General features: G+C 30.0%; 1 protein-coding gene and 2 long non-coding RNA genes across 3 annotated transcripts; 1 reads left to right on the top strand and 2 right to left on the bottom strand.

Moving 5' to 3' along the window:
* Window positions 1–4: 4 nt before the first annotated feature.
* Window positions 5–1587, bottom strand: LOC146723309 (uncharacterized). Its single transcript, XR_014924637.1, has 3 exons — window positions 672–1587; window positions 291–446; window positions 5–163 (listed from the first exon to the last, which is right to left on the bottom strand). It is a non-coding gene; the product is annotated as an uncharacterized LOC146723309 (long non-coding RNA).
* A 3990-nt stretch (window positions 1588–5577) lies between these two features.
* Window positions 5578–11030, bottom strand: LOC114940506 (uncharacterized). The gene is made up of 3 exons (XR_003821468.2): window positions 10431–11030; window positions 10110–10251; window positions 5578–9035 (listed from the first exon to the last, which is right to left on the bottom strand). It is a non-coding gene; the product is annotated as an uncharacterized LOC114940506 (long non-coding RNA).
* SkpA (S-phase kinase associated protein 1 SKP1-related A) lies at window positions 10469–12679 on the top strand. Its single transcript, XM_029315210.2, has 3 exons — window positions 10469–10674; window positions 11767–12045; window positions 12218–12679. The coding sequence occupies exons 2-3, from the start codon at window positions 11767–11769 to the stop codon at window positions 12425–12427; spliced, it is 489 nt and encodes a 162-aa protein (XP_029171043.1). The 5' UTR covers window positions 10469–10674; the 3' UTR covers window positions 12428–12679.
* The last annotated feature ends 128 nt before the right edge of the window (window positions 12680–12807 follow it).

Below are 12807 nucleotides of genomic sequence, written 5' to 3'. Positions count from 1 at the left end.
TTAAAAGTAATTTAATTTTAATATCATTAGAATATTATTTAGCAGATTCCATGGGAATCTATCAAAATCTATATTGTCATACTTAGCCAATGTATTACGCAATATATTATGGTATATACAGGCCAGATGCTTGCAATGACACTGAGCAATAAGATCCTTGCCACTACAATCACAATGATAAAAATGATTAAGTAAATTTAAAATAAATTTTAAAAAATATATTATTTTGATACAAAGTGTGTGATGAATAATATTTAATTTTGTATATTAATTATTGGATATATATGTACCTGCAATAAGAAAATGCCAGAAAAATTGTAAAATAGTTCCTATAGCACTGATATTAGATTTATCTTGTTAAGCTAATCGAATGCTGCGATGATAACTAGCCATTGCCCAACCCATGCTCACAAGTGAGCTGATAATGCTACCTGCTTGATGTACAACTGAAAAAAATATAGAAGCTAATTAAGAAAATTATTAAAAATATATGCATACTCATACATAGGCATTTATATAAGATTTATATAATTGAAATATTATTGAAATAATAGCAAAATATCTGATTTTGTATCACAGACTGTAAACTTGCACATAAATTATTATGACAATAAATTTGCAAATAATAACATTAAAATTGAATGTAAAAATTGAAATTGAAAATATCTAACCCCGCACGCTGTCAATATAGCGGAGGGCAACTATCGCCGTCTGTTGTAAAACGTGCGAGATGGACATTTCCAATACATGCATCTATTCATGTGTTGTGTACGTGTGATATATGTGTGCGCATGTGTTGTATACGTGTGAATACGTGTAGCACGATACTACTATGTATGCGTGGTCGATGATGATAATGATGACGGGGACGTTTCTTAAAAGAAATTTTTCATATTTCGACTTTGCAATTATATATCTCTGCTTATAAATCACGTAGAGCAGAAATAAAGACACTTTTATTATATAATTCAAACTCAATCTATCGATTAAGTCTAGTATAAACTCGATTGCTTCAGCCGTTATTGAGAATTCGAAATATTATAAAGACTCAAATGTCCGACTCGCGTTAAGATACACGGTGTCTCGGCTACGCCCTTAACTGGTCGCGAGACACTACCGTGTCTCTTGATCCTTATAATAGCACCAAATATAAATAATTTTGGATAAAGGATAATTTATCCTTAAAACAAAGTGCAAAATATTCTTGGTTAAAGCTGAAATTTACTTATAAATATTGCAAGGACAAGTGACAAGTGTGCATCGGATATAAGCGGTACTTTCAAATAAATATAATAATTCTTAGTTCAAATGTGACTAAGTTTGTTTTTACCATATACGATTTTTAAAACAAGAATATATCTTAAGGATAAAATATACTTTACACAAACTTATTTATTATTAAGGCAAATGAAAATTTGTGATTACAAAGAGCATTCTATGCTTAAATCAATCAAATAGCGTTCAAGAATAAAAATATACTTGAATCAAGGATTCCTTTTTTTCTGTGTTGATATTTTCGATTCTTGTGATTAGAATATGTATTGAAAATATAGCTAAAAAGGACAAGTTTTTTTTATTCATGATTTCAACCCTTTAATGAAGTAGAAGAAACTGTTTTATCTCATTTCAAAAAATCTTGTACAATTTTTTCTCTACCTTCAACATTTATAAATATTTTTAATATTTGAAAATCTCTATGTATATTACATATCTTTCATGAATATTCAAAAATTGTTCAGAAAAATATAGTTATTTGTTAACTACACAATAAGATTTTAATTAAGATTTGAATAAGCTTATCTTCTTTTACTGTTACTTTAAAAAATATATAGATAATTATAATAGTTTTATAAACAGAAAAGAACAGGTTTTTTAAAGGAGTTTTTCAAAGACTCATTTCTTTGATATGAACTTCTCTTCTAACATCTTTATAACTTTACTTTCATCTCGAAAGAAGAAATATTAAAAATTGTATTTACATTTTTCAATTCTGTTAATATATATATAATTACACGGTATAAATAATTACACGGTTCTTTACTTGTCGAAATTAAACTGACATTAAGAGACGCGCGCACGTCACTGCAAGATACAAACATAAAAGTTGAGGATAAACATTGGGATAGAGATCAACATCGATCTGTTTAAACTGTACATTTCATCGGCATAAAAGCTGATACGCAAAAAGACATTTGATGCAATTAATATGCCAAATATTGCCCACGCATCAGCAACACTATTATCTATCAAAACGTAAAAGATGATTCTTAGGAATCGTAATTTTTCGGAGAATCTTACACCTGTTATAAGATTTATACGACCGTACGTACAAGCAAACATTGATTTCACAACGTACGCGAAAGATTGAAAGGAAGAGCGCGCTCGCATTCTTTTTTAATTTTTGTCAACGTATCTTGTAATACCATCTCTTGTGTGAGTAAGAGCTTATTGTTAGAATGTCATGAGAATTTTATATCGTGTAAACGTATCTTCGTCCTCGCTGGGATGAAAATACCCGGAAACTTCAACAATAAATCGTGATCCCTCGATATAATAACATTCTGATTGTCCTCGAAGATGATCCTCACAATTCTTTCGAAAATCAAGACGCGGTTATTCAGTCGCGAGGATCAATTAATAATTCGCGACGCTTCTGTGTCAAAAAGCACAGGCGAAACTTGGCAAGTGTCGATGTGATGCGAAAAATCGATTCCACAGTTTGTCTACGTTGTTTGGTATCGGAAAAAGTAGTATAGATAAGTGTATGCTCTGACAAGTGGTACATGCGAACGCACGAAACTACTCGAGGGACAGTGCAATTTCAGAAAAATGCGCGCCGAATGTATAATTTATATTACTGTATATTTATCGAGAATGCTGAGGCAACTTTGGCATGTATCTTTTATAATGACATATTAATGTTCCAAAGAAAGATGTAGAGGATAAAAGTGCAAGACAATATCGATGAAAGGTCAGATTGTCAAAATATTTCTATCCCAATTTCTATCTTATCTTATTATTGGATTGGACTTCTTCTTCGAAGTAAATAATTGATATAGAAGACTAATTTGATATTAAGTGTTTTCAAACACACATAATATTCGTGTTAATATTTCTAAAATCGCGTAATATTTTCATTAATTCACATTTTTCGCAAATAAAGCATCTCAAAAGTAATATATACTTTTAGTTAATTACTTATTTTTACTTAATTAATTAAATATATAAGATTATTTTATGTGCATTCGCGAATATATAAATATATATATAATAATAATTTCGTCCATAAAATATATTGGGATAAAATGCATGGCATGATTCGTTATGTAAGATGATTCATAGATGTTATTTCACAATTAAGACTGTTTACACAGATCAGATTGAAAAGCTTATGACTTATTGATTATATATGAATCAATCATTCTTGATTATTTTATACCCTTGTTGGATAACTCATTCTTAATTCGTTTTATTAAATTTTTGTTATTTTTGCCAATGGAATAATTCTGTCACTACATTATGACGGATAAAAATATAACAAGAATTTTTTCTATAAACATAACAATCATAATTTTCATTACTAAAGAGAAAGAGATAGAAATCTCTCTCCTAAAAATTAAATAATTTATTCTACGAAAAGAAGCTAAGAAAAATAATCGAAATTATTTTACGATATCTTCATTATTGATTTCTAATATTATAATTGTCATAATTGATGCAATAAAAATAATTTCTGAATCGACACTTTACTGCCATTTTTAATCTTAATTTTTAGTTTGACAAATTTAATTTATATAAAAATTGAGCTCTTACTTTGTACCTCAAAACAGAAAATAAACAAATAGTTTCCTTGTTCAAGATTTTCAAAAAAAGCTTTTGAAATGATATAAGTGATAATTTCACAAAAGAATAATCTGTCTGCTTAAATAGATATCAAGTTTTTTTAAGTAGATATCAAAATAAATATTAAACTGAAATTTGCGATGAAAAATGAAAAAATTAGTTTAGTCACTAACTTTTCGAATTAATTTTTAGTTAATTGCGTTGTATAATTATATGAGAATATGAGATATGTGCAATTATAATTCTATTTTTAGCCTTTAAATTTTTCATATTATATTTAATTCTCTTTTTTTATATATCTTAAGAGATTAATATATAACAGATAAAGGTCGAATACACCGATAGAGCGAATTGTGTGCGCGACGACCGGAGACGGGAGATAGACTTCGCGGCGCCTTCGTTCCTAAGGTCGAAAGCTTATATTCAGTATTCATCACATCGAGATCGTTACATAAAGACGTTTATCTTCATAATGATGAATACGACTTCTCAAAGCATTCGTATCCTTTTCCCGATTCGCTACAATCGCCGGCAGGCATTTTAGAAATAACGCTTGCGATCTGATTAACGAAACATCGTTTGAATAATTTTTATTATAATTATTCAAGAAAGGGTGTACTCAAAGAGAAACTCTGGTACTTTACAATGTACCACTCGGACACGCTTAACTTGTTTTTATGCGAACTGTGTAATTGCATTCTGAGATAGATCGATCGTTTTATAAATGCACATCATTGATGTGACTGTAAAATTAAATCGTACATATATATATATACATGTATATATATATATTTAAAATATTATATCAATTTATTTTAATTCTATCATTTTAGCTTTCTCACTAATTTCTAAACGATAGCGATAACTTTTTGATAAATTCTTAATGATTTTTTTTCAATTTGTGTAAATGCAAATGAACATGAGTAATTTAAAAATTAAATTGCATATTTTTCTTTTGTAAAATAAATATATCTATTTATTAATATTAATAAAATAAATATATCTATTATATAGATATCTTTTCATTATCAATGCCGTTTATTTTACCCAATTACAATTTTACTCCTCTACTTTTAACTATAATTTTCAATTTAACATTAACTTTGATATTTTAAGCACACACACATACACACTCATCAGATCAATCTCTCTTAAAACTATTTAACTTATAATTTTATCCTGTTTTGTAAGTAAACAGTAAATTGTTTGTTTATTGCCTACTTGAGGCAAAAAGTGCTATTTCAATTTTTATATATATGGAATTATTTATAAATACATCAGGGAATGAATGTACACATTAAAACAAATAAGAAATGTTATTTAGACATAAGTCGTACATGGTTTCTGAGTTATGGAAGATTAAAGAAAATGCTCGAGGGTATTTCCTTGTTGCAATTCGAATATTTTTAAATAACTTCTTCCCAGTTCGATAGGGCAAAGATCCACAGCATGATGATAATTTCATTATAATATAAACCCTTTAGGCCAATTTTATTTTTGCGATTATTTAAAATTAAAAAATCTAAAAAATTTTAAATCTATCATATACGCTATGCAAATTAGTTACGTTCACAATTTGCAACAAGTGACATAAAATGGATTCAAAACAATTCGAACAATATTTGTTATTTTCCAGGGAATTATAGGAACTCATTGTATTATATAAAGACGCATCATAAAACATATATGTACATATGATACAACATATGCGTCAATACATTTTTGCCAACGCGATTTCCATGCGTCATAAGATTTCTGGAACTCCTTGACTGGGATGCTGTTCAGGGAGGCCGTCGAAGTAGCTTGTACGTTGTCAACCGACTCGAGCTGTTGTCCTTTGAGCTCCCTTTTCAGCCGAGGAAATAAAAAAAAGTCCGCCGGGGCCAAGTCGGGACTGTAGGGCGGCTGCGGCACCGTTGCCACACCGATCCGGGTCAGGTAGGCCGTAATAACAAACTTTATCGCATAGCGTTGCTCTATCGTTCTCTCCATCACAAGTTCGACGCGACCACTAAGCAGAGGTTCACAGAATAAGCCGTCCTAACCCTCCAAGCGCATGGAAACAATTGAGCGACCTACCGTTGGAAAGCTAAGGGTACCCCCCTTCCTCCCCAACCGGTCCCATCGCTCTGCGATGTATAGTCGCGTCACAAAAAAATGCGACGCATTACTTTCCGGACAAACCCTGTATATGATGTAATATATAAAGCACCACAGTTCGAGCATTTCCTTTAATCTTCTATAACTCAGAAACCATAGTATATGATTTATGTTCAAATCACATTTCCTATACTTATTTTACTGTGTACATTTACCTTCTAAAGTATTGTTGTGCATTTAATAAATCATCCTGTATAAATTACATCTATCGAAATTCTCTAGAATCTCTGTGAGAAAATTGAGATTGAAAATAGGAGCAAAATTTCGACTCGAGAACATCAGGACATTGTATGACGATAGAATTGTTTCGAAATGACGATAGATAAGTGTATTCGGGAAATATCGCATGATTTCTCTTTGTCCTCAAACTTTCGGAAATATCTTTCATCTTTCGTACAGATATGCGCTTGATGCACGAAGAATATTTCTCTTGAAGAGGAATTAAATTGCTTGTCTTTTTCCTCTCCTATCCGGTAGGAGTTACGAAACTTGCATGCCAACTTCATAATTTCTATGCTAAATTCCCGCAACGTCGTTAGATTTTTTCAGACACGTTACATTTAGTCGATTCACCGTTTGCGAAGAAAATTAAGACGTCGCTCGAAGACACGAGACGAATATTACTCTTCCACGAGAGGACAGAAAAAACCTGGACGGTTTCAAAGTACTTTTAAAAGATTTAATTAGTTATATACGGCGACTAACATATCACCGACGTTATCCGCATTAATTCCAAAGATAAACCTTTTTCTGAAATTAAAGCTTGTTTGATTTGGCGTCTGCTCATATCTTGCGGCAAGTGTTGCAAAAAATCCGATCAAATAGTGTTCGATAAAAAAGAAATACTCAAATTTCTACATAAAATTTAGATAGACACATTTTCATTCGTGAATGATTAGAAAAAATATGTTGAATTAATTTGGAAAGCAAACACAGAGAAAAAAATGTTATTGATTCAATTGAACGTCGACGTCACGGGCTGCCACAAACATATGCAGTTGATTTGTTAATTCAATGACATAATTAATCAAATCAAGATGTCATGCTTTTGTTTATACTGCATATGTTTAAACAAAAATATAAACAATTTTTTCTCAGTGAAGAAAACAATATCTTCAACGTTTACAATCTGAAAGTTGTAAACTGTAATTATTTATATATTGTATATTTCTGTCAAATTATTGATACGATGCATTTAAGAATTTCAATAAATATTGATTCTAAATCTTTCCTGCAAATAATAATACATCAAATGCGTTGTAATTTTTTGTTATTTAAAAATTCCTCCTACGGAAAAACCGAAACCTCAAGCTTGCCCTACGAGAGCTGAAGAAAACGTTTCAAGCAATAATAATCGCTATATTACAATGTCAGAAATAACAAGTCGGCATGAAAGGTCGATAATACATAATAAATATACATATATAATCCGTGACGCGCAAATTCCACCTCGTACTTTTGTAGCTTCTTTAATTAACGCCCGCTAATTAATATTATATAATATTAATATCGTAACGCTTTCTGCAAAAATTATTCTTCCTTCAGATTTAACAGCCAATGTGAAAAACAGCTTACGCAATTCTACAACTATTGATAATTAAATATTAAACGATAGAAACCATCGATCGAACACTTTTGTTTAGTTTAACACCTTCTACAATCCAACTTGTCATTATCAACTATAATTGTGAGATAATTATATAATACTGTGTAACATGAATTTCCCGTATAAATCGGGCAAAGCTTTTTTTCTCGCCCTTTTAAATTTTTCTAGAAAACTATCTCCCTCAATCTTTCTCTTCCCTTCATTAGTTGCATTTTTTTACTTTTGAAATCGAAACATCTGAAATTTCCTGAATATAAAAAATCGTGTAGATCGAAAAAAATGTATATTAATGTGTAAATAATAAGACTTGTCGGAAAAGACCGATAATTAATCAGCAACGATTATAAATGTTCGCTCGAGTACTTATTTCACCTATGAATTAATTTCATGTGAAGATTATCGGAAAAATTGAAAGAAATTCCAGTACGCATATTTTATTCGCTTCGTGCATTCTGCTTTAATAAGTTCTTCCCTTTTCGCTTTTATTCTACGTTTGTCGCAACCTTGAATTTATATTGTCGTGTCCAGCACAAAGAAGATTTTCCTTCCTCGCGCGCGATATGTTCTCTTTATTCCTATTAATCGAACAAAAGTTAAGGTGGGAGGGTAAGTTGGGAAAAAAGAGACATTTTTTTTAATAAAGTCGGGGGACCAAACGAGGGTTAATCTATCCGTATATTCGCGACTTAACTGTCGTGTGTGTATATGTGTGTGTGTGTGTGTGTGTGTTTTGCGTGGGTTTTGGCGCCATTCACTTCGCATGCAATAGTGAACTTTATAGATGCCTGGAGCCGAAGAGGCTTATTGTGCGTAATCATGTGGCTTATAAAAATCACGACGTCACGTTGATCCCTTTTCGACTCCATTATCCATCTCCACCAAGAAAGGGGAAACCGAGAAAAAAGTGAATACAATGCAATCACGCACGGGAAAGAGAGCAATGACTTCGGTACCTATAGAAGCAAAAAAGAACAATCGATTCTGCTTGAAAATTGTGTGATATTATATATTTCACGTTACAATCTTTAATTAAGGCAATTTTGGAGAACATGTTCTTTGCTATATTGAGCGAAAATATTAAACTAAGTTCATAATTACACGTACTTCAGATTTTTCCGCTAAATGCCTGAAACAATATTATTTTTCATTTATATGTATATGTCCCACGCTTTCTTATAATAAATCTGGAAATTTATATGTAAAAACGTAATCTGTTTGAAAAAAGAAAAAGGAATTAGTTCAAGCTTTTAACACAGGTAAATCAAAATATGCAACATCAGCTTTATTCTGATATTTCTATTTTCTTCGAGAGATTGCTTTAATAAGAGATTATAATGTGAAGTAATATCATCTCTAACGATAAGTAGCCTCGCACCGAGTTGAGATTTGCTCCTTCTCAATTTCAGCTTTCTTATGTTTAGGAATTCTAAAAATTTCCATAGATTTAATTTATATAAAAACTCAGTTCTCTTATACTTATTATACTTATCTTAAGAAATTTTAAATAAGTATAGTAAAAAGTTTCTCACTTAGAATTTAAAAAAACGAGCTTTAGACAAAATGATATAAATTAAATGATTTCAAAAGAGACATATCTGACTATATTTTCAATTAATCAAAATAGATGTTACAGATTAAAAATCGAAAGAGGAAAAAAATTAATTCAGGTTTTCATGCATCGATAAAGGACATTAAAAATTCATTTAATCACAATAAACGCTAAAAAATAAATTTCCGTGATTTATTCAATAAATTCTCATTTGTTTTTTTGCACCTTATTCATTCTTATTATATTGCTAATCCTATTTAAAGAAATTTTAAGAAGCAAAGTTTACGCTTTAATTTGATAAAACTTGTATACACTCGTTTGATTTAACTTTAATTTATTTAATTTATTTCTATTTGAGCATTTTTTCCGAATCTGTCGAAATTCAACACGTAATAAGATATATCCGAAAAAGGGACCATGTGTAAACATGCGTTCAAATTACTCTGTTTGTCTATGGACCTTTAAGTCTGTATAACAATTTAATAAGAAACAAGCGTGGCGTTCCTTTTTGATATATGTATTTGTCTTCTTAAACGATCTATCGTTCGCAAATTTTCAGAAATCACGAGAAACTTGTCGAGCGCATTTTCAAGATCAGAAAATAGGCGACCAAAATATGACTATATATATTTCTCTATGCAATATCGGATGTCTACAAAATACAGTCAATAGTCATTTATTCATAAGTTTATAGTTTTACTTTATGATTTAAAAAAATCTTTATTGCGTATACATATATAATAAAATCGTAATTTCTCTTAACAAAACCATTTTTCTTGAGTATAAAATAAATAGAAGAAATGAAGAATATAAAAAATTTGTCCGACATTAATAGAAAATTAAAGAAAAATTTTCTATTATTAGATGGAAAAAATGTTATATCAAAAATATCACAGTGATCATTATATATATATAATATATGTATTACAATTATAATCTTTTGTCACATACCTTTTATATACATTATATTCTTGATTGAATAACCTCCTCCATTGCAATCGTCGTCGACATTACGTTGCCTGAATTTAGCAGGTTATGAAAAAAACTGCTTTGTGGCTCCATCTGTCATCGTTCCCGCCAATACACGTTTGCCCTAAAACATTTTTAAGCTATAAAAAGATACAAAAAAAATATAACGAAATAAAATCACGCATATGGATATAAAAAAATAAATTATAAATATACAAAATTATAATTTAATTTTTAATGAAAAAAACAATAAAAATACAAATTAATTTTAATGAAAAAATTGTATCGACGCAGCGATTTTACCGACTGAAGTTAGCTAGAAGGTTCCGAATGATTCCACATGTATAGCTTCGGAACCACAATCGAAACTCTTGGAAAACTGTCCTCTGATTTTCCCTTTGTCGAATAAACGGAAATAGGAAAACGGACCCGACTTTCTTCATCAGTCTGAATTCTGATTCTGATCAGGAGTGTTGAAAAAGCAGTTCCAAGCAGGCTTCGAAAAGCAACGAGACCGTGAAAAAGAATCGGAAGAGCGAATCTCAAGGCAAGTAGCTTTGCTTGAATCGGTTTCCATTTTCATCAAAAAGTATCATTGGATTTTCTCGATTTAATATAATCCAGATGATATAATATAAATTCGTCAGCGTATGTAAAAAATTCTTTACGCGCGATTTGTAACGCGAATAATAGAACGTGGTAATATATGAAATTAAATAATATACGCACAATCGAAGTACTACAAGTACGATTAGGTTAAACAACAATGTATATAAATAGACGTCTAAGGACATTAAATTTTTTGCAATTACGGCCAGTAAAAAATCGAATCTTTTGCATGTTTCGAAAATGTACCACGTGTTTTTCTTAAGTTACATGTATATATATATATATATATGTATATGTTTTCTGTTTGCTATCAGAAATTAAAATCTTAAATTAAATTATATTTTTTTATAAAGCTCTAGCCCTTCTTTTCTTATAGCTCAGAAGAAATTTAGAAATATACACGAGAAATAAATTTTTTTTAGAAGTTTCAGTTGTAAGATTAAGTTAGGTTAAGAGAACGTTTACTTAATATATCGCTTTCTTCGTTACAACAAAAGCATTCTTGCAGATAGTTAAAAGAATATCCAACTGTGACTGAATGACTTCGGTGTTTTTCTTTTTCCTGACACGTTTTCTAATAGTTTGCATTTTCTGACCATGTGTATTTATCTTTTGTTCCTTTTCATCCACATGCTCGTATAATACCGGATTTCTACTTTCTATTATGCTATGAAAAATTGTTGCAAATATAAACGCTTGAAAGAAACACTTAAATTGCAACAATATAATGTTTTTCATAATTATTATATTATAACAATTTATCATACTTTATTTTATTTTATTATAATTATTATTAATAATATATAATTATCATTATAAATCATTACTTTTATTTAATAAATTTTTATTAAATTATCTATTTAATTATTTAAATTATCGTTAATTATTTCATCAAAAGAATGGAATTTACTTTCGATACACTATCCTGAAGAAGTAATAATAAAGTCAATTTGATTATAATATTAAATTACAATTATATTATTTCGTGTATAATAATTAGTATTATATTGCCATACCTTTATGTATACAGATGCCTAACATAAAGCTGCAGAGCTCTGACGGTGAGGTGTTTGAGGTTGACGTCGAGATCGCAAAATGTTCAGTCACCATCAAGACCATGTTGGAGGATCTCGGTATGGATGAAGAGGAAGAGGAAGTTGTGCCATTGCCGAACGTTAATTCGGCTATCCTCAGAAAAGTTATACAATGGGCTACGTATCACAAGGATGATCCCCCACCACCAGAGGATGACGAGAATAAAGAGAAGCGTACTGATGACATCAGTTCATGGGATGCTGATTTCCTGAAAGTAAGTATCTTTTGTTTGAAATGTCCTTACGCTTAATCTAAATGTTAACTGAACCAAAACTCAATCTACAAATTGTAGAATAAAATAAATATTAAAAATATATAAGGTTGAGAATGGTATGACAATAAAATGTTGAATTTCGCTATAAACATGAATATTATTTGTTTCATAGGTGGATCAAGGCACTCTCTTTGAATTAATTCTAGCAGCTAACTATCTTGACATCAAGGGTCTCTTGGATGTCACATGCAAAACCGTTGCCAATATGATCAAAGGCAAGACACCTGAAGAGATTCGTAAAACATTCAACATCAAGAATGACTTCACTGCCTCAGAAGAAGAGCAGGTGCGCAAGGAGAACGAGTGGTGTGAGGAAAAATAAATAAAAATAATAACAAATATTTCGTGGTTACGAATATATCTTAAGTGTTACACAATTCGTCATTGTATCTCTAGAATTTAAATTTAGTAACTTGATTATTTTAGCAAATTTTGTCTTAACAAGCAGGAAAAGTTCTTTAAAAAGAATGAAATAATTGTGGTAAAAATATTAAAATTATATAAGCAACTTCTACTCTATTACTATAGATTAATATTTATTTCCATTAAATAAAAATAAAATAATTGTAAATTATATTGTCAGATATACGTTTTATACTTCCAAACTTCATCTTTTAACCACTAAGACTATAGAAAAATCCTTCGATATCACAGTCTCCTACAACTACTTTTATGTTAAATTGTTTTATATTATTTAAAAAA

This window comes from Nylanderia fulva, unplaced genomic scaffold, assembly GCF_048542155.1.
Source record: "Nylanderia fulva isolate GAGA-0341 unplaced genomic scaffold, ASM4854215v1 Scaffold21, whole genome shotgun sequence".
In the NCBI taxonomy this organism is placed as follows: Eukaryota; Metazoa; Arthropoda; class Insecta; order Hymenoptera; family Formicidae; genus Nylanderia; species Nylanderia fulva.
This window is presented reverse-complemented; position numbering and strand designations above follow the sequence as displayed.

What these genes read in the sequence shown, in the direction of transcription:
- SkpA (XM_029315210.2), top strand. Translation starts at nt 11,767, where the DNA reads ATGCCTAACATAAAGCTGCAGAGCTCTGACGGTGAGGTGTTTGAGGTT. An exon ending in GGGATGCTGATTTCCTGAAA is followed by an intron (nt 12,046 to 12,217) that starts GTAAGTATCTTT and finishes TTTGTTTCATAG; the next exon opens with GTGGATCAAGGCACTCTCTT.